Source organism: Oryzias latipes, chromosome 21 (genome assembly GCF_053564925.1).
Source record: "Oryzias latipes strain Hd-rR chromosome 21, Olatipes_Hd-rR_3.1".
Classification (NCBI taxonomy): domain Eukaryota; kingdom Metazoa; phylum Chordata; class Actinopteri; order Beloniformes; family Adrianichthyidae; genus Oryzias; species Oryzias latipes.
Window position 1 is genome coordinate 31,416,500 of NC_136257.1, and position 19,957 is coordinate 31,436,456.

Sequence of the window (19,957 nt, forward strand, 5' to 3'; positions counted from 1 at the left end):
TTTAATTTGGGGAAAAAACATCTTAATTATGATTAAAATACCACTGGGAACACATTGAAAATAGATCAAAAGATGATCGGAGTGAGACTTTAAACAATAAAAAAAACACATTTATTGTTGAAGACTGACAAAAAAAAGAAGTATTTTACTTTCCAGCTGATATCATCTTTCCCGTCAGCTGCTGATCATAACGCAGAAAAAGCTGGTTTCTATCAAAAATCCCCAGAATGAGCTTTGCTGCAGTTATTTTTTGATATTTCATCATATTTTACGGTACAAGAAGCTATGAAACAGCAAGCAGACCGCCCTGGAATGTTTGAAAATAAATGTACAATTCAACAACATTAAGAGTTTCTCTCAGAAAACAGTTGGTTTTAATGCTTTTTACGAGTTCAGGATGTGATGTGGAGGCAAACGCAGTCATGTCTGTGCTAAAAATTCTAGAAAGAGAAAAGAAGGAAAATGTTTCAATGCCCCAAAGTTCTGGTTGTAAAAACATAAGTGTTTTTTGTTTTTGTTTCGTATAACTGTTTTTGCGGGGTAAACTGTAAACGGATTTCTGTCTTTGGTGACTGAGTCACCCCCCCCCCCTAAGGTGGGTTTCCCATTTAGGGTTCCCACTAAGGTTTCCCATCAACCCTAACAAGACCCAGAGAAGCTGGAGCTCTCCCAGCTGAGTCAATTTAAGCAGAACTTTGCAGCTTCAAGAAGTTTTTTAGCCTTTTCAAAGATTTCTGATTACAAGAATAAACTTTTTCAGAATAAAGTCCTACGTCACATTCACAATTTCTGAGTGTAAACGGCTGCATCTCGTGCAGAAAATGAAGGGCGATAACTAATTCTGCGAAGGTAACCTCCCACTGGGAGCGTGCTGATGCAGAGATTTTCGGTGCCCTCCTGAAGCTGCTTGTGTCTTTCATGTGGAAACTCTCCGTCGGTTAAGCCTGCAGCGCTGACTAAGGTTACAGTCAGGCCTCCGTTACCCGGAAAGCGGCACCTGCTTTCTGATGCTGTCATTCTTACATTGCACAAAAATCTGGTTTCAGTGTTGTGCCGAAGTATCCAAACCAGAGCGTCAGCATCTTTTTCTAGCCGAAGCAGGCAGGTAGGGCTCGACTAGCAAACCGTTTCCTGCTGAGGTGCATGTGGGAAACTGAATTAACTCAAGAAGTTAACAACTGAATGCACTTTATTAATGGTAAAGCACTTCATTGATAAGTCTAAAGGAAGAAGCCAGAACTTAAACTAGGAACATTTTGCACTTTACCAGACTTAAACGGAGCCCCACAGGCTTACTTAACAGATTTATTTACAAGGATACGTGTGAAAATGATCAGAAGTGGGTGTAACATAGCTGAAGATTTGAAAATGCCAAAAATGGAAAGGGTGAGCCAGACACCAAAATCTACAAACTTCCATAAAACCACCATGAAGTCAGATCTATTTGACTTTTGTAGGAAACTTACCTTGGGATCATACATAATGAAACTTTCAAAAGCTGCCACAAGTAAACTGTCTGTGTTTTGTTTGAAGTCTAAATAGGCTCAGTCGCTTAAATGTCTTAAAGGTCATAAAAACATTTTCCTCAGCTTTTCTTGTTTTGTTTTAAATGAGCATAAATCAGATTAATTCTTCAAAAAACAAATAAAAGTAAAGAGGAGCAGAACACATCAGACTGATCATAATAGCTGCAATTATCCTGAATCTTTTGTATTCAGAGGTCCATGTCATTTCGCCCAACTGTAGATGGTTTGGCTCTCGCAGCACTGTGACCCTGAAAGGGATTCAGGGGTATTCTGAAGAGGGATGGATGGAGATCTACAACCTCCTGACTATCAGAAAAAAAAAGTATTATGCGGTCAAAATTCTTTTAAATCCCCCAAAAGCTGCAATTCTCAGAGTCCCAGCTGTACACATTTGGCATCATTGAAAAGCCCCAAATGTCCTCTGTAGAAACCAAAAGGAGTTCATTCAGTGGGATGCAGAGGTCGCGAGATATTCTGGGTTAGAGATTTCCTATGGACAAATTTGCAAAGCAGAAAATGATGTCCAGTGTGAACGCTGCCGAGCTTTCAATCAACAAATGTCTGTTTTTAACTAGGTCAAAAAAAATGTAATACTAAGAAATTTCCTGCCGTATTTCTGACAAATCTCAATATCATAGGTGTGTAGTTTCGTGTTGAGGAATTTCAAAGTAATCCAGCAATCTCTCATTAAAAACAACACATCACAACCCCAAAAAGTGAGTCATAAAACAAAGACTTTATGCTGACGGATTCAGATCCAGCCCTCATGCCACGCTGCATGCCTTCCAAAAGGTTTGCATTTCGGTTTGCGTTGTAATTTCCGACACGTTCTGCGTTTACAGCTGAGAAGCTGGTTCTCTAGCAGGGAAACATGACGGCTGTGTGGTAAATTGTTGCTCGAACTCATTTTAACTCAGGAAACCGATGTTAGCGGACAAAAAAGGAAACACAATGAAGTCAGTTTCTGCAAACAAAACAAAGGAAGAAAGTCTGTTATTGGGTTTGCATCATCAGTTTTATACGTCGATGGACTGACAAGTGCAGGGCGACCGCTGTTGTTCTTTGACCTTGAAGAAAAATGCTGATGATTGGGATAAATGATTTCATTTTTATTGGTTTTGGTTAATTTTTGAGTTTATTAAGTTTTGTTATTTATGTTTGGATTTTTATCTTGCCAAATAAAAAGGCTAAATGATGGTAAAAGGTTTAAGCTCTGTTAGAAAATAAGCTACCCTCTGAAGCACCACAGTGTCGAGTTGCTGTTAAACACCAAAATTTTTAAGTAAAGAATTACATATGTATGCAGATTTAAAAAAAAAAATATTCAACAACATTGTTATTACCAATATTTGGTATTAAAAGGAATAAGAATGACTTAAAAGCACCAAAGTCATAGAAATTGCCACAATTGAAACTTTCATCTTTAATTCAGGTCAATCTGCTGCAGCAGGAGGATTTTATTCAACATGGTCTATTTTATTTTAAAAGGATCTTGTGTGTGGTGCTGTCAAAGTAAAAGAAGTTAAAATTCTTATAAAATAATATAAAACTTTTCTAATTAAATTGGTGTAATTATTTAAAATATACATTTCATAAATGATCGCTTTAATTTCCATTAAAAAACAAAGTTTATTATTCTAAACTGTAAAGTGAGACTTTGCAGCTACTGCTGGATTTTGGTTTGTAAGAAACTGGACAAAATGTCATCTTTAGTGCTGGAGGTTGCAGACCCCTGAACTAAAGTCTCCAGCTTTGTAGGAGCTTAAGTCACAGTCTGATAATTTGCAGAACAGCTTGGGGTGGGCAAATGAAGCTTCACGAAGCACTGAGGCTTTCCTAATAATTGTTTTGAAAAAATACTTCAATCATTTTGACATCTGGTGGACACCTGAACCCATAGCAACCTCTACAGATCATGACTGAAGCGCTGGCACCGGTTCAACCGTATGACCGCTATAAGAAGTCTTTTTGTGGTCTTTCAGGTGTTTTGTTTATCAAGGATTTCATCATCATTATAATAAAATATTCACATGCTATGCTCCATACTCTAAATACATTCCAGATGAACCCAAAGAATAAATGCAAATCATATATTAAGGTTTAAATGTTGGTTAAGGCAGTGGTGCCTAACCCCCGAGCTGCTTACCGGTATCGGTCTGTGGGACAGTTGGTACCCGGTTGCAGTGGAAAAAAAAAACAGACCTATATTTTTTCTATTTTATTTATAATCTGATTCCAAAGAGAGTTTTATTTCGTAAAGCTCCTGGATTCTCTCCACCACATCCGACTCCTTCTTGAGGCATGTCAAGTCACTCCATCAGGTTTAAAAAACACATCTGCTGCTTTCTTAAAGCGGCTACTCTGACTGCTAATTTGAAGCCCCCAAACTAGCAAAGTTAAACGAAAACAAACGTATTTGGAAAGTGTCTTTAAGTTACTACTGCCTAACTATGTAGCCACAAAGGGGCCCCAGGTCTGGATCTCCCTGTGCCGGTCCCCAGCTCGGATAATAATACATGGTTGTGTCAGGGAGGGCATCCAGCGTAAAAACCGGCGTACGATTCAATGAAAGCTGATTCGCAGAGTGATATACCGAAAGTTAAACAACAACTTTTGGCAGAAAAGAGCCAGGAAGGAAACAGAAGAAAAGCTTTTGACTTCAAAATAAAAGAAATCTGCATTTTTAGAGACAAAAACCAGGAATCTTCACTCCAAATATGGATATATTTTGACAGTTGTTCCCACAGATCAGAATAATGAAAATATTCAGCAACCAGCCGTCTAATGTTACAAGAATGTTGCTAATAAAGTTGTTCAAAGGGTGGATTCACCTATATTATTGTATTATTTTTGTGACTTATTTTCTGTATCTATCCATCACACCTTAAAAGTAGGCTGAAGTTGGCGCCTGATTTTTTTTTTTTTAAAGCTTCCTCCTTGACAATTATGGGTTAAGGGAAAATCTATATCACAGCAGCTGATGTTATTTTACAAAGGATAAAGATAAACTTTACCCTCAAAAGTTAAGAGAAATTGGAAGTTAAAAAACTACGATCAGATGTCCACAACAGCCTTGTACAGGTTGGTCCCTGAAAAAATTGTCTGCCATTAAACCGGTCCATGGCCCAAAGGTTGGGGTGCACAAATGCAAGTTCGCAATCACTGTACGAAGCATCACGTAAGCTCCCTCACACATATTAAACTCTTCTGGTATCCCAAGTCTATGGGATCATAAAAGGAAGTAGCATATACTGGGGGCTCGTCCGGGATTTGTTGACAAAAAAAGCAACTATTTACAAAAACAAACAAACGTAACAAGAACCGAACACAGACACAAAAAACCTTTCCTCCAACAGAAAAAAAGTGCTTAAATCTGACTTCTGCTGCAGCTTCTTCTGTATTCATATCTGCAGAACCTGATTTAAGGGAAAGGTTTAGGAAAAACGGTTGCTGTTTGAGTTTTACGCTATAATCAGATCCTTGGGTTGAAAGGGATCAACAGAGACGAAACCATGTCTGCTGTCGTTCACCTAAAACTGTTTCTTTCCTAACATCGGCTGTGCATTTGTCAATTTGCTTTTCAAAGTTTTATTCAGAAACTTTTGCAATTTGCGGCGACATCTTTATGATCTTGAATTATCACCGACTGAGTCAACCCGTTAGTCTCTGAACAGCTAATCACTGTATTTTCAAATCCTTTTTCCAAGGAAATATTAAAAATGAAACTTGAACATTCATTTTCTTCGATGTGACATTTTCTGTTACGCTTCTATTTTTGCTGCAGATAAAATTCTCTCTAACTAATTAAAATTGGAGAAAAAAATGACAAAAGTATCCAGCTGTCAAAACCAGTTTTCCACTCAAAGACCATGAGCCCAAAAAACAGAATGGTGCCTGCTGTAGTGTTTATACGTGCTTCAGTCAAATAAATGCAGTAAAATTAAAAGTAGGACGGTAAAAATTGCTTTGGAAGACACATCAGAATAACTGGTAAATAAATTGAGTTTTCAGTAAAAACATAAAGTTTTGATTAAACAGGGGTCCAAATAAAACACATAGTAGTGTAGTGAATACATAAAAAAAACTTAAACATTTAACAAACAAACTTAAATATGACAAAACCAAGGCAGCAACATACGAGCGACAAAGCAGACGACCTGAAATGACGACAGCAGTGGCTCATCAACCAAAACCTGCTGTGACTGAGAACAGAACCCTACAAGAACCAAGGGAACAAAACTGACTGATCCAAGGGCATAATCCTCACAGATCCTGTAAGGACTGAGGAGAGCAGAAACTCTAAAGGATAGACGTTCTGCTCATGCACCGAAAAGGTTTCTAGCTTCATTTTTACACCTGAGCAGACGCTGAACCTCCTGCATTTGTCAACATCGGAGAAACAGGCACAACTAGAGACCCGGTTCCTACGGTTCTGCTCATTTTATTGTTCTTGGCATCCAGCAGCTGCTTACATTTAAGATATTTTAATACTAAAACATGTAAACAAAATACTTCAGGTCTGTCTAGTAACTATTAGAACAGAGAAAAGACACTAAGCTACAAAAAAAGAAGAAGAAAAAAAGGAAAACACTAAAAGTGACAAAATCTTTAAAGAATATCCTTTTTATTTTTAGGATGAAACATGTGGCTCATTCACTAAATTAACGTTAGAATCATAAAGGGAATTAAAGCAGCATCTAAAAAACCATGTTGATTCAAAAGCTGCTGATGTTAGAGTTCAGTTTGAACTTTTGCCGTTTGTTTTCAAAGCTCTTTTCCAGTTTACTTAGCAGATCTTTGCAGCTGTTCTAGAGTTTTCCCTGAAGGACCCATCAACAGCTTTCTTCTGGGCTTTTATGGACCCGCTGCAGTCATCTTCTCATCTGTTTGCAAAGCGTTCGCAGTGTTCTTTTCATTGTGATTACGCAGTTTTTAGCCTAAATAATGAAGCATGTGTCGTTTTCCAGGACGTAATTTCTGCAGAGCGGCAGGACTTCATGTGAAATTGTTGTGGGCGGGGCTATTTGCATGGAGCAACCCTCTTCCCCCTTTCCGTTACCCATAACTGAAAGTTCTCCGTTTAAGCGGAGCAGGAAGCTCGCGACCCGGCCAGCGCATTTTCTACGTCACAAAACGATCTTTTTCAAACGACATTTGTTCATCTCCTCCTGATTAAAAAAAAAAACAAAAATAAAGAAAAACCCACAAATGCAATTTGAAATTATTTTCTTTATATAAGGACTCCTTCAATAGAAAAAAATGCAGAGAGAGAGAGGTATCTCTCTCTTTAAAGATAATTATCCTGTCAAAGATGTTGTTAAAAGAATAAATAGGATCTGAAAGGATAAAAATTGATTTAAAAGGATATCAAAAGGTTTAATTACAGTCAGCTCAAGTGTATGTGACGGCATATCTTCCTGCTACTCCGTCACATTGCTCTCAAAGTTAAAAACACCAAAAACACAATTTTCATCAAAATGGGTCTTTAAAGTTGATTACAAGATTCTTTGTTTGTATCGTGCTGCAACAAATAACGGCAACCAAATAAATAGAAAATAAAAAATAGAAAAATATTAAAAAAGATTTAAAAAAAAAGAATTAATCCAGGTTTAAGCTTCTTTTCTATTTTTACTTAGAAAAAAAATTGGTCTGAAAAAGACCATAAGTGTTTTATTCAGCAGACTTGTTTTGCTTCAAAAAATAAAATGTTTTTTGCAAAGTTTTGTCTGTTTATTCAGTCAAATTACATGCAGAAGGGTTCTCCTAACTTTGATCAGTTCATTGAATTGTTATTTTAATTGTTCTTCATATTCTTACGACTATGTAGAATTGTTTATTTCTCCTTTATAGAAATTGTTTTATTTCTTTGATTCAGTTCGGTCTTTAAAGGTCAGATAACAAATTAGGCCTTTTGTGTTTCGGTGAAGATGCTAATGAGTTTGCCATTTCCACTTTGCTCGTTTCTGGTTTAATTCAAACGTTTCTTACGTGCTGCCGGATGAGATGGAGACGCTGGAAGTGGAAATCGAGCAGAAAATCTCAAATACTCAGATTTACTGAAGAGAACGTGCGAGTTCTGCTGAACTGTGGTGTCGAAGGAGCCGTCCGGATTCCTCACCAATGAAGCACTGCTTCTTGTTAACGTCAGCTCCTCTGATTGGCTGCTTTCAGCTGAAGAGGAATTTAAAATGGGTTGCAAACGCCCCACAGTCATTTTGACCTCAATTCAGTCAGCTTTGGTTTGAGTCGAGGAGAATGAACTGCAGCTCCTGCAGATGGAGGAAAATGATGTGTCAAACTCAATATGAATGAAAGAAACGTAGAGAAGATAATGAATATATTTCAACGTGAAGGCGCAGACGTTTGGTCCAGGTTTTGTAGAACGTTTGCACGCCTGGCTGCGATCGTGGGTTAGATTGCTGGATGAGACTCGAGGTGCCTCCGCAGGTGGATGAACCACATCCTGAGTTCTGCAAATGCCACACACATGATCAGAGACGCTGGATTCACAGTCAACACATCATCCTGAAGGCTGACATCCTGACAAGTCCTTTGACTTTAACCAACAGCAGACGATGAGGAGCTCTGATCTTTTTGCATGTAATAAACCTAAATTCCTAAACAGAAGACTGTGACTGAAGTTTCTTGTGCATTTTTCTTCAGCATTTGTCGGTGTTGCTGCAGATCTGAAGAACCGGCTAAACGAAGACGCTGCTGTTCCATATGGGTGATGTGCAGACTGCACGCATTGCTTCTCCTTATGGTGGGAAGCTTTTGCAGAAAACATCCAAATAAAACAAGGTTTCATGTCCATGCTCAGCACAGGAACGAGGCTCTTTATCCTCTCCTGATCTCTGGCTGTAGTGGTGCAGCAGATTTACAGAAACGTGGCGCTGTCTCATTGTAACAAACGCAGCAATCCTGTGTTTTTTGGTGAATATTGTGTCCACCTGTGGAGACCAAAAGTAGGTGGATTTGGGCTTGAATCTCAGTCATTTCTTATTCTTTGAGCTTGATAGAGATTGCAGGTCCTGATGGAACCATTTTACAGAGCAAGAAAAGTAACGAAAGCAGCAAAACCAGTGTGAACTCCAAGCAGAAACAGAAGATGAAAACCCGTCAGGCTGAGAGCAGCTGCTGCAACAAGCAAAGATGCTTTTACCCTTTCATAATGCTCAAACTCGTGTGAAAACAGCCACAGGAAGCTGTTCATCTGCATGCTGCTAAAAGGATCATAGCATCAGCTTAAAACAGGGAATATCTGTCAGAAAATAAAGACACCATGACATTGTTGTTGGTGGAAGAAGATCTTTTCCGTGTAGATTATAGAGCATTTGACTGTCCCAGAAATGTGTTGATGGGTAAGAAAAATCCACCAATATGTTCTCTAGGCGTGGAAGATGTCCCATCTGTAGGTGTTCTCCTACTAGTGCCTTAAAATGATTCAACAAAAACATTAACTGATCAGGACTTTGGGACAGGAGAAGTCTGATGTTTTGGAAATCTGGAGATTTTGGATTTCGATTTAGCAGAAAAGGACCTTTCTCAATGAAAAATTGTGGTTTTCTTGCAACTGAATCCGTCCACGAGTTTCATAATGCAAGTCAAAAGTTAGAATTTCTGCAGAACATCTCTTTAATTTCTGAAAACTTGAACTTTCGTGTTCCGGTGCTCCTAAACAGAAGCTGCTGTTTATAGATAGACCATCAGCAGTTTTCAAGCTCTCAGAGTCATTCTGAAAGTCGTCAATGACTCTGACGTGACTCCAGCGAGGACAAAAACTCCTCTTACCTGCGTTCCTCCAGACAGCCTAGACTCTGAGTGCGATGGCCGTCTGTGAAGGTCTCAGCTGCTGGAAGATGGGAAGAGATTTGGCCGTTTGTGGTGAGAGTCTGTCAGACGCACTTTAACCGGCACCATCTCTGCAGAGAAGGTGAGGCTGCATGTAAATTCACAGGAACACTTCCTGCATGAAGCTGTGAAACCAGCGTTCTCACACACGAGCCGACATGAAGAGCAGATCTATAGAACCACCATAGAATGAACTGTCCACTTCTTTCGAACCATCAGCTGACACGTTTCAGTCTGAAAGGGTCACAAAGACCCTCCTGCAGCTTTTTGTCTGAAGAACCGCGGTTAGAAGATTGAAAGATGTACGGACCTAAATTAACTAAATTAAGCCACGAGGGGGCTCAAGCCATGGTCTTAGTGAGCTGGTCCCAAGCAGGGATCAATGTGTCAGGAGGGGTATCCGATGTGAAATCTTTGCCAAACCAAATATGTGAATCAGACTTATGATACCCCTGATTTGCTGTGGCAATGCCTTAAGGAATACAGAGCAAGGAGAGGCAAAATGTAAAGTAGTTATTTCAGTTCCCCTAATAAAATTACCACAAGCTTTATTGGAAGCTCATGTCTGGCATCATTGCAACTAAGATAAATAGGCACATGGTTTAAAACATGAGCAACACACAGAAGGGCATTGGTAGAGACTCCAGAGGAGCCAAACACCAACTCCTGGTTGACAGAACAGTCGCTCAAGACTGCAGGTCACGACACACCAACCTGTGCACAGCCGGAATTGATTACAAGAAGGCCTATGACTCAATGCCACACACGTGGATCACTGAATGCTTGGAGCTGTACAACATCAACAAGACTCTAAGAGCCTTCATAGGAAACTCAATGAAGCTGTGAAAAACCACCCTTGAAGCCAATGGGAAGCCACTTGCACAAGTGTCCATCAAATGTGAGATATACCAAGGTGATGCTCTGTCCCCACTGCTGTTCTGCATAGGTCTGAACCCCCTCAGCCAAATAATCAACAAGACTGGCTATGGATACCGACTCAGAAATGGGGCCAACATCAGTCACCTCCTCTACATGGATGACATCAAGCTATATGCTAAGAGCGAGCGTGACATTGACTCCCTGATCCACACCACCAGGATCTACAGTACTGACATTGGGATGTCATTCGGGCTCGAGAAATGCAGCCAGATGGCGACAAAGAGAGGCAAGGTAGTCCACACAGGAGGGGTCTCACTCCCAGAAGGAACAATAGCAGACATCGAGGACAGTTACAAGTACCTTGGAATTCCACAGGCAAATGGCAACCTGGAGCAGGCAACAAGGAAAGCTGCAACAGCTCAATACCTCCAACGAGTAAGGCAAGTCCTGAGAAGCCAGCTCAACGGCAAGAACAAGAACCGGGCAATAAACAGCTACGCACTGCCAGTTATCAGATACCCTGCTAGAATAATAAGACGGCCAAAGGAAGAGATACAGACCACGGATGTTAAAACACGAAAGCTCCTCACCATGCATGGAGGGTTCCATCCCAAATCCAGCACCCTGAGACTGTATGCTAGCCGCAAGGAAGGAGGCCGAGGACTAGTGAGCGTAGAAGCCACTATCCAGGATGAAACATCCAAGATCCATGAGTACATCAAGCTCAAGGCCCCAACTGACAGTGTGCTCAGTGAATGTCTCAGGCAATGGAGAGCAGAGGATACAGTGCTGGAGCTGAAGACTTACGAGTTAAAGGAGAATTTCGCTGTGAATTAACTATGAAACCTTTAGTGAAGTGCTCAGGAGTATTCCCTTCACCAAAAAGTATTTTGATGGTGATGATGTGATGAAAATGTTCACTTTCAATACACAGGTTTACACTCTCATCCCCATCTGTGGGAGTTTTCCTCCAAACCCGGCAGCAGCCGTCGCTGCCATGGTGTTTAAAATAAAAATACGTTTTTTCAGTATTAGCAAATGTCAGTTACCACCTATGAACTCGCATGATTCATTTACATACCTGAACTGAAGGCTTAAGAAGGGAAAAACCCCAAAACACAAGCAGCCAAACACAATAATCAGATTAAAAGTAAAGACAAAATCAGCGATGACACACTGAGCGCACAATTTAGCACCACCACTAGAGGTCAGCGAAGAAGGATAGAGTTCATTTCTAAATGTTGAATGGATGAATGGGTTTAATTCTGGGTTGTGCAGACGTGAAGATAAATTGGCATCAACTTCTTTAGGAACCTGAGCTGTAAAAAAAAAAAGAAAAAGAAAAAAAAGACATTTGGCGACAGAAAAGTCAAACTGAAAACAACCAGGTGGAGGTTTTTTATTCTGGTTTTCCATTGACGGTCCGTGAGAGTTGTCAGGGGGACGTCCCTCTTCTGTTTGCTAAGGCAGACGGTTACCGTGGTGACGCCATTGTTACAGTCTGCCTTTCTGTGGGCGTTTCGACTTGCAACCTCTGATACTCAAAGTGAGGTTTGAGGTTTGAAATTTGGATCGTTGATGTGAAAACTTCAGGGGAAACATCATTTCTGAGGTTTCAGGACATTCCCACACAGGTCAGCACACATACCTGCAAACGTTCACATGCACGCACATGCAGACACATGAAAACAAGCACACACATGTACACTCGTAGAGACACGCACAAACATGTAGACACAGACATGCACACACATGTAGACACATGCACAAACATGTAGACACATGCACACAAGCACACACATGTACACATGTAGAGACATGCAAAAACATGCAGACAACAAATTTGCAGACACAGACATGCACACACATGTACACATGTAGACACATGAACACACATGTAGACACATGCACACACATGCAGACACATGCACACACATGCAGACACATGCACACACATGTAGACACATGCACACACATGTAGACACATGCACACACATGCACACACATGCACACACATGCACACACATGTAGACACATGCACACACATGTAGACACATGTAGACACATGTAGACACATGTAGACACATGTAGACACATGCACAAAATCAGCTGCAGCTGTCCCCATCTCTAATCGCCTCTTTTGGCAAAAGGTAATCTCGTCTAAAAGAAACTTTTATTGTTTCTTAACTTCACTTTTGGTTTTGTAGCTTTAGCCTTATTAAGACTTTTAAAACAAAACTGTTTTTTTCTTTATTGAGAGATTTAACAAAGCAAACACTTCTATAGTTTTTTTCCCCCTGAAACCATGAGGTTCAACGGAAGAATGTCTCTCTAAAAACAAGTTAAAAAAATGTTAAAATCTTTTTTAATAAGTTTGTTTTTCTCTTAACTGAACAAAATCTACCTATAAAACAAGTAAAATCTGTCTTGTGATTTCCAGATCTTTTAAAACAAACTTAATCCTGACATTAGCTATAAACAGTAATATTTAGATATATTACTCTGGCAATTGGAAAGATAAGTTCCTAAAATAAATGTATATTGTTAAAAAAAGGTTTTACATCTTTAAATTAGGTAAATATGTGCCAATATTCTTTCTCCAAAAAAAGTAAATTTTAAGCCAAAAAAAAAGTCCAACTGTCCTTATTCTAATTAAAATAAGACAGGAGTGACAAATTTTAGGATAAAGTTCTATGTAAGTTAGTCAAACAAACTGGTTTCATTAGAGGCATTACTTAAAATGAGATGATCAAATGAAAATTTTCTTAAAACAAGTCACTACAAACAAAAGTTAATAGTCAGTTTTGTCTTGTATCAAGTGTGAAAAGAATACTTTGGGGTCTTTGTCGTTTTTTGCAGTGCAATCCAAACAAAACCCCCACAGCTGTGACTCTGTCATTGTTGGAGGTTATTTTCGTTTAAATCCATTATATTTTTTAGTAAAGCATGCTCTGATCGCTGACAGATGCAGGTTTCATGTTATTACAACGGCTGAGTTCATAAAAATAAACGCCAGGCTGAACTAAATTTCTATCAGTTTTTTCAGTAGAAACTTCCTGCATGACTCCGTTTCTGCAGAAGAGGGCAGCATTGTACACATTACCCCAGAAGCTCATCTCACATAAAAAAACATCTGGATTATACCAAATTTTATGGATAAATATCAATTTCTTGAAAGCTACAATTGAACTCTGAAAACGTAACATGAATTGAAAGACCCTTTCACACCATAAGTCAAACATGGAGGTGACAGTGTCATGATCTGGAGCTGTTGAGTTTTTTTAATTCAATTCTATGCTTAACTGGCTGAGACCAGTTTTTATGACGATTAACAATTCTTGCCGTTATTTTCCTTGCAGTGTGATGGAATAAGAGCAAAACAAGTAAAACTCAATTCTTCTGCTTGTGAACCGTGTGTGCGATTGATTAGCATTACATAGGCTAGCTTTTTAGTTATCAAGTTATACACTGACCACTCAGATGCCTCAATAAAACCATGTGATCTCAAGTTAAATGTTCAAAACGTTCAATGACCGATTCACTTTTAAGTAGGCGAGTTCCAACAAGCTCACTCCTGATTGGCAAGAGTGGTTGCCAGAAATGTCGACTCGGACCAATCACCGCTTACTGACGTTGTCTGGCTCCAACACAGCGGCGTCCGTATATCAAAGAAATGCCGGTTGAATTGACTTCATTTCACTGGAGCCAAACCTAAACTATAAAGTACATTTTCAAAAACCAATTCGCTTTCAAAAATATTTCTTAAGGGGATTTTCTTGTATTTTAATTAACTGAAATTCATTAAAAACAAACGTTTTCTATGGGTGACGTCACACTCTGTCCAGTTCTCACATACAGTCAATAGTACTTACAAGTTAAACATAAATTACAGGTGTTTTAAACTCCCTGACAACTCTCATGATTTAAAGGAAGAGAGAAACAGAGACATTTTCAACCCAGGTATTTTGTGGGAATAACGTCAGGTCTGGCTGTTTTTAATTGCCCACAAATGTCATATTTTGGTCATAAATTCATGGACGTTTGCCACACGATCAGCCTTTTCAGTTAAATTACAGGATTTGCTAAGGACTATGAGGGGGAAAGCTGCACCTGAGCATGGCCCTACATCTTCTATCACGGTGAGGTTCCATGAAAGAACCTCCGTTCCCCTCAGGAGAACCGTGGGGCCCTGAAGAAGTGTGTTCCTTTAAGACATTTAAAACTCTGTTTAGGAGGTCTTCAGTAAAAATAGCAGAGGGGGTGTGGGAGAGTGCCCGGCCAGGAGCTGAAACTCAACCCCTGAGCATGTGTTGAGCCCCCGCGCGCAGCCTCGTGCTGAGTTCAGGGAAGAAACGGAGACTCTGGCTGGTTGTAGTTTTAGTACTTATTTACACTCGTTTAAAATATGTGAATAAATGCGTTTATATTTGTTAGTGGTTGCTAGTGATGTTGAAGTGAAGGATTCTGGGTGATTTGTATCGTTCATGCCTGTGGTTGTAAAATATTGAAATCTCCGACAGCCCTGAAACGCATCTTCTTAGAGGGACTTTGAAGTCTCTCTGTGGGACAGTAAACGCATCAAGTGCTTGGGTCCTAGAATTAAATTGTAATCAAAAAAATATATTTTGTTTATTTCCTTAGTGTGTTTATTTTTCCATTAATTTGATCTTTTTAGCCCGTTTTTGTTTTTTTCTCTGAGCTCCAGATGCTGCTGCCCCCCCACCCCCCACCCCTACGGCGGCGGGGGGGAGCGGATGTTTGACAATGACCGGCCGCGGCTCGCGCTCTTTCCTCCTCTGTAACGGGACTTATTAACCTCACGTGAGAGCTCGGGAGCACCGAACCGGACCGCCGAACCGTCCCTGGCGGAGACAGAAGCAGACATGGGCACGCAGGGAACGGGACGCAAACGGTCCACCAAGAAGGAGCGCGCGACGGCGGAGGACGAGGCTCTGAACCTCATTGCGAGAGAGGTGAGAGGCGGGCAGCTCCGTTCCAGTTCGGTTCGGAAAAACGAGGCTTTCACGGCTGTCACGTGGTGCGAGCGCAAAAGTTTGGGGTTTTCAAGAGCCTCAAGTGTGTAGACAAATAATAAAAAAGCAAAAATGACCTGGTTGGATAAATGACAGCTGATTAAACACACATATGTTCCCCTGTCTGCATGTTTCCAATTGAAAAAAAAAGGCATTTGACAAATTAATTCAGAAAAGTCAGTTTCAACTGAAACTCCTTAATGTACATTGTCTCACCACGAATCATAATTGTGGACACCTGACTTTTATGAAGGAGATCAGTTTACGTCGTAAAGATCTATTTTACAGCAGCCCTACGACTTCCAGTTCCAAAGCAGTTAAAAATCAGAACCATCTGGAGCCAGGTCACTTCATAAAGTAACCACTAGGGGGGGTGTTACAGAAACTTGCCACTTCAATGAGAATATAGCCTTTCGTACAAAAAATTCCTAAATTCTGGTTTAATTTATGTTATAGATTACACTCGAGAGTGTTGACCTGTAGTCGTCAAGCGGCGGCTGTAGAAAAACCCAATCTGGTGATGTTCCTATATCTGACAGTGGCCTGTCCCTCTTATTTACCTAATGTTTACCAATCAAAGGTTTGTCTGTTTGAAGTATGGTTCCAACAGCTGACAGTTAATGTTTAGTTGTGTTGACATGGCTAAAGAAGGAGAAACTTTAGACCTGAAAAAACCAATATCACATCTGTCTTGTGTGACGTTACTCCAAACACGGTTATTGTGCGTTCAGATGACCACTTTCAATGGAAATTCTATATAATCGTGCATTTGAGGCTTCCACGTTCAAAACTCTTGCGTTCTCGCATCGCTACACAAGTTTTTAAGTCTGTTTTCAGGCTCTTCAAACAAAACCCACAGCTGTTGAGCGGACGTCGTAAGTTTAAATACTAGTTGAACTTTGACCAATCAGGAACTCTGATTTGGTAGCGACATACGAGTAGCACTAATTCACAGAAGTGCCATACATTTGAAAATTGATCATTGAGTAGAAATGAATAATTTGTGCCCGGCCAGAATCCTATGACACCAACTCTTTCATATATCAGAATAGAGCCATGAAAGAAAAAGCCTTTGAGATTTCTCAGCAAGCCTCTTCCAGCTGTAGGGACATGCGCTAGTATTGGGTAGCGACGGTCCAGTGTGAACACTGCAGCTAAAAGCGCATTTAAGAACCCACGTTCAGCCTGTTCTTGAATGCGTGACACATCACTGGTGTGAATGAAGCAAAATACAAACCAGTGGGAGGCATTGCACAACCTTAGACCGTGCTCCTAAAATAATGACGCCATAGCTTCAGTGTAATGGAAAAGTCAAAGGAGTCTGCGAAATTGTCCTTTTGGCTTTAATCTTTAAGTTTAGTAAACTGTGGTAAGACGGTCCATCGTTGGGAGACAGTATGGCACCCAGGCGTCCAAGTAAAGACGAATTCGGTTCAACCAGTTTTGAAGTAAGTGACGTAAATCCAAAACACCGTCAGAGGGGCTAAACATATTACTTTATGAATACGTTTATATTCCACTCAATGTCTTTTTGGTAACGACACACAAAATGTAAAATTAGGAGCCGATTGAGATGTTGAAATGGGTTTGCTAACGTCATGTTCCCAAATTTGAAGCAAACTCTTTAAAATCAATTGTTGCAATTCTTCAAATAACCAGTAGAGGGTAGTTTCAGAAATGAGTAATTTCTATAAAGTCTAAAAAAGTCATTTTACATTTCATTTCTCCATTGTAGAATCCAACGGAGCCTCAGAGATGATCAATTCGGTGTACATAAGTCTATGGGTTGACTACATCGTTGGTGGGTTTTCATCCACCCGTCCATTATCTCCTCTTTATCAAAGAGACAGCTGTGTCAATAAGTACAGACCTCCCTCTCTAAGGCCAACTCCGTTTGCTATTGACCCCTATTGTGTTGACAACAGAACAAACATGTCTAAGATGTATAGTATCTTAAGCAGGTAAAATGTATTTTTGTCCATAGAACAGTAATCTGTTCCAAATTTGTGACTACAATTTGTAGGAAAAGACCAACTGTGAACATGACCTCTGACCTCCCTAAGGGTCAAAATGTGACAGCACCAACTAACTTGACTTCTGTATAGCATTTGCAAGCTTCCGATGTTGGATTATATCTACAAACTGGTCATGAAGTTAACTAAATATAGACCTATGAGCGATCGCAAGTTAAAAACACGAATGTTCGTCTGCTGGAAAGAGTTATTTCACAGTTAGAAAAGACTTTCAAACACTCGGATACATATTTGGTATATCCTGACTGCAATTGGTGTAATCTATTCCAAACTTCACTATAATGCTGGAGTTTAAGCTCCAGTGTTGACGTCTTTGAATTATTGTAGCTCTTCAACTGTTTTTGTATTTCCAATGGACTGTTAAGTGGAAAAAAAAAAAAACTCTTTGTGCTCCACTTTTTGTTAGTGAAGTTTATATGCAATCAATGTAAATCAGCTGACTCTGATGCATAAGAATCTGTTAGAAATACTTTAATTGTGTAAACAGTTGTCGAGTTAGGGTAGTTCAAAGAGTTTGTGTTAGTTTCGTATAGATTTTTTGTGTTGGAAAATGAGCTGGAAAAATAACTAATATTGGATTTTAAAAAAATTGTTCTTTAGTGGGTCAAAGGTAAAATATATATGGATATAGTTTACTCTGAAAGGCTTAAGAAAAGCAGGATGTAGACCCTACAACAATGAAAAAAGACAGTTGGTTCCCTTATTCTAAAATGTAATGGCCTTCAAATCAAATCAAACTTCATTTATAAAGTTCTTTCATAACACATCAACACATGGTGCCTTTCAGAATAAAACCATCTTTAAAACCACATAAACTTAGAGCCCTGGAGGCTTTTATTTTTTAGGGTCAGCGGGGTTGTTTTAGCTCAAAGTAGAGCTGAATCTATTCGGAACCCCACCTGTTATTGTTGGGCTTGGTGTGGTTGCTGGTCCCTCTCCTAAAACAATGGTTGATCGGATAAGCAGACTGTCTGCCAATTGGCTGGTTAGTGGTTTAAATCCCTTACGCAAAAGATCTTCTACTCTTAAGCAAGGCACTCAACCCCACATTGGCCAAAAAGAAAAACATCATGTAATTTTGTTATTTTCAAGCCATAGTTTGGCCTCAGAATAGTAAATTTGTCGCTAAAATTCGGCACTGCCTGTGGTTCGAATGTAATTTGTTTGTTGAAGACGAGCGTGTGCTAATCTGCCATGATGACCCAGCTGGACTACATCCTGTTTTGGAGGCAGGGTCAGCTCGTTACTGCAAGGTTCAAGAGATCAGCATTCCAAGCTCTGCTTTCCACTGGATCTGAGCTCCTAACACATTTCAAAGTTACTTCTGCAGTCAAATTAGCATATTTTAAATTATTTGAGCAGGTCTATGTGGTAGGAATGAAGTCTGCTCTGTGGCTGAGGTCTATTCTTTTCTGCCTCACTATTTACACTGCTGTGGGCTGTCTGAGGTTGCAAATTCCTGTAGCTGTAATCATCTCTGGTTGTAGTGTATTTGCAGTAGCAGAAATCTTAGCCAGCTGTAGTTTTAGTGGCAGCCTGAGGGAGCTGAGGCTCTGAAGCAGGAGCTTCAGAATCCAAACAAGATGATGTGGATTCAGAGACAGGACCAAACCACAGAGGGGAAGTGTATGCCTTTAAGTAGCGCTGGGTGAAGTTTGTTAGAGCTGCTGCCCTGACAGGTCAGCATGCCAGCCCTGATGAGTTCTGCAAAAGAGCTTTAAAAATAGACTCCCATGGAAGATCAGCAGTTGTTGCACCCCAGTTTTAGGCTGTGTCTGTGGGAGGGAGGGGGATGTGCACGGAGGGGGCAGCTCACCAGCTGACCGGCTCTCTTGGAATGGACCGGCACTGTTGTTGCCGTCGCTCTGTAGCACCGAGGGTTTGGCTCGGGTTTAAACTTTGAATGTTGGTGTTTATTGTTCTGATCCTGCTGTGGTTGTTTTTTTGTCAGTTCTATAAACCCGACTCTGTCCAACAGACAGCAAACGAGGGCTAGAAGTATAGATCCAATACTCCAGGAATTGGACCGATATCAGGAAAAATGACTGGCTGAGATATCTAAATCCAATGGTTTAGTCCATCCAATCCAAATTGCATGGCCTCCAAATTATTCATGTTGCCTGGTAGTAAAGCTCAAATGCAAATCTTCCTGATTTTAAGGCTCAAGTGACTTTTATAACCTAAAGATAAAGATTTTGTTTTGCTAACATTTGTATGGCAAACTTGATGCCTATTTACAAAGTTGAATATTTTTTATTTTTATTTAGAACATTTTAGGATATTCATCAATAATTTCAAAACCTTTAGTTGTGTAAACGGGTTAAAATGATGCAAAATGAAAAACAGCACAAATGAAATCATTTTGCAGGCTGTTAGGATGTTGTTTGGAAAAGGCAAATGATGGCATGATTACAGTATCCATGTTGGCAGATCATTCAAAACCAGAATGTTCCAGTTATGAAAAAAATATTTCACGTATGTTTTTGCTTTAAGTAGATGCTACGTTTAGGTCATTTTAGAGCCGAAGTGGTTTGTCGCATATTGGCGTTAACAGGCATTGAAGGATTAAACCGTAGTTGACATCTTTTATCGTGAAATGAGGCTCACTTCTTCTTAGCTTTGAGGTCAGAATCTT

At 39.9% G+C, this 19,957-nt stretch overlaps 2 protein-coding genes and 1 long non-coding RNA gene across 11 annotated transcripts in view; 1 reads left to right on the forward strand and 2 right to left on the reverse strand.

Annotated features, from left to right (window-relative positions):
- Nucleotides 1-19,957, reverse strand: part of cd28 (CD28 molecule) — a 31,852-nt gene that overhangs the window by 6,234 nt on the left and 5,661 nt on the right. The gene's annotated exons all lie outside the window — the stretch shown is intronic.
- LOC144988796 (uncharacterized) lies at nt 7,657-9,448 on the reverse strand. Its single transcript, XR_013652824.1, has 3 exons — nt 9,318-9,448; nt 7,888-7,996; nt 7,657-7,795 (listed from the first exon to the last, which is right to left on the reverse strand). It is a non-coding gene; the product is annotated as an uncharacterized LOC144988796 (long non-coding RNA).
- The window catches only part of lrrfip1a (leucine rich repeat (in FLII) interacting protein 1a), a 33,571-nt gene continuing 28,174 nt past the window's right edge, over nt 14,561-19,957 (forward strand). For all 9 annotated transcript variants that reach the window (XR_013652823.1, XM_023950464.2, XM_023950466.2 and 6 more), the window contains exon 1: nt 14,561-15,229. Coding sequence is in view for 8 of the 9 variants with exons in the window: in XM_023950464.2 (XP_023806232.1) it covers nt 15,140-15,229 (90 nt within the window). In the remaining variant the exon portion in view is untranslated. The remainder of the gene's footprint in view (nt 15,230-19,957) is intronic.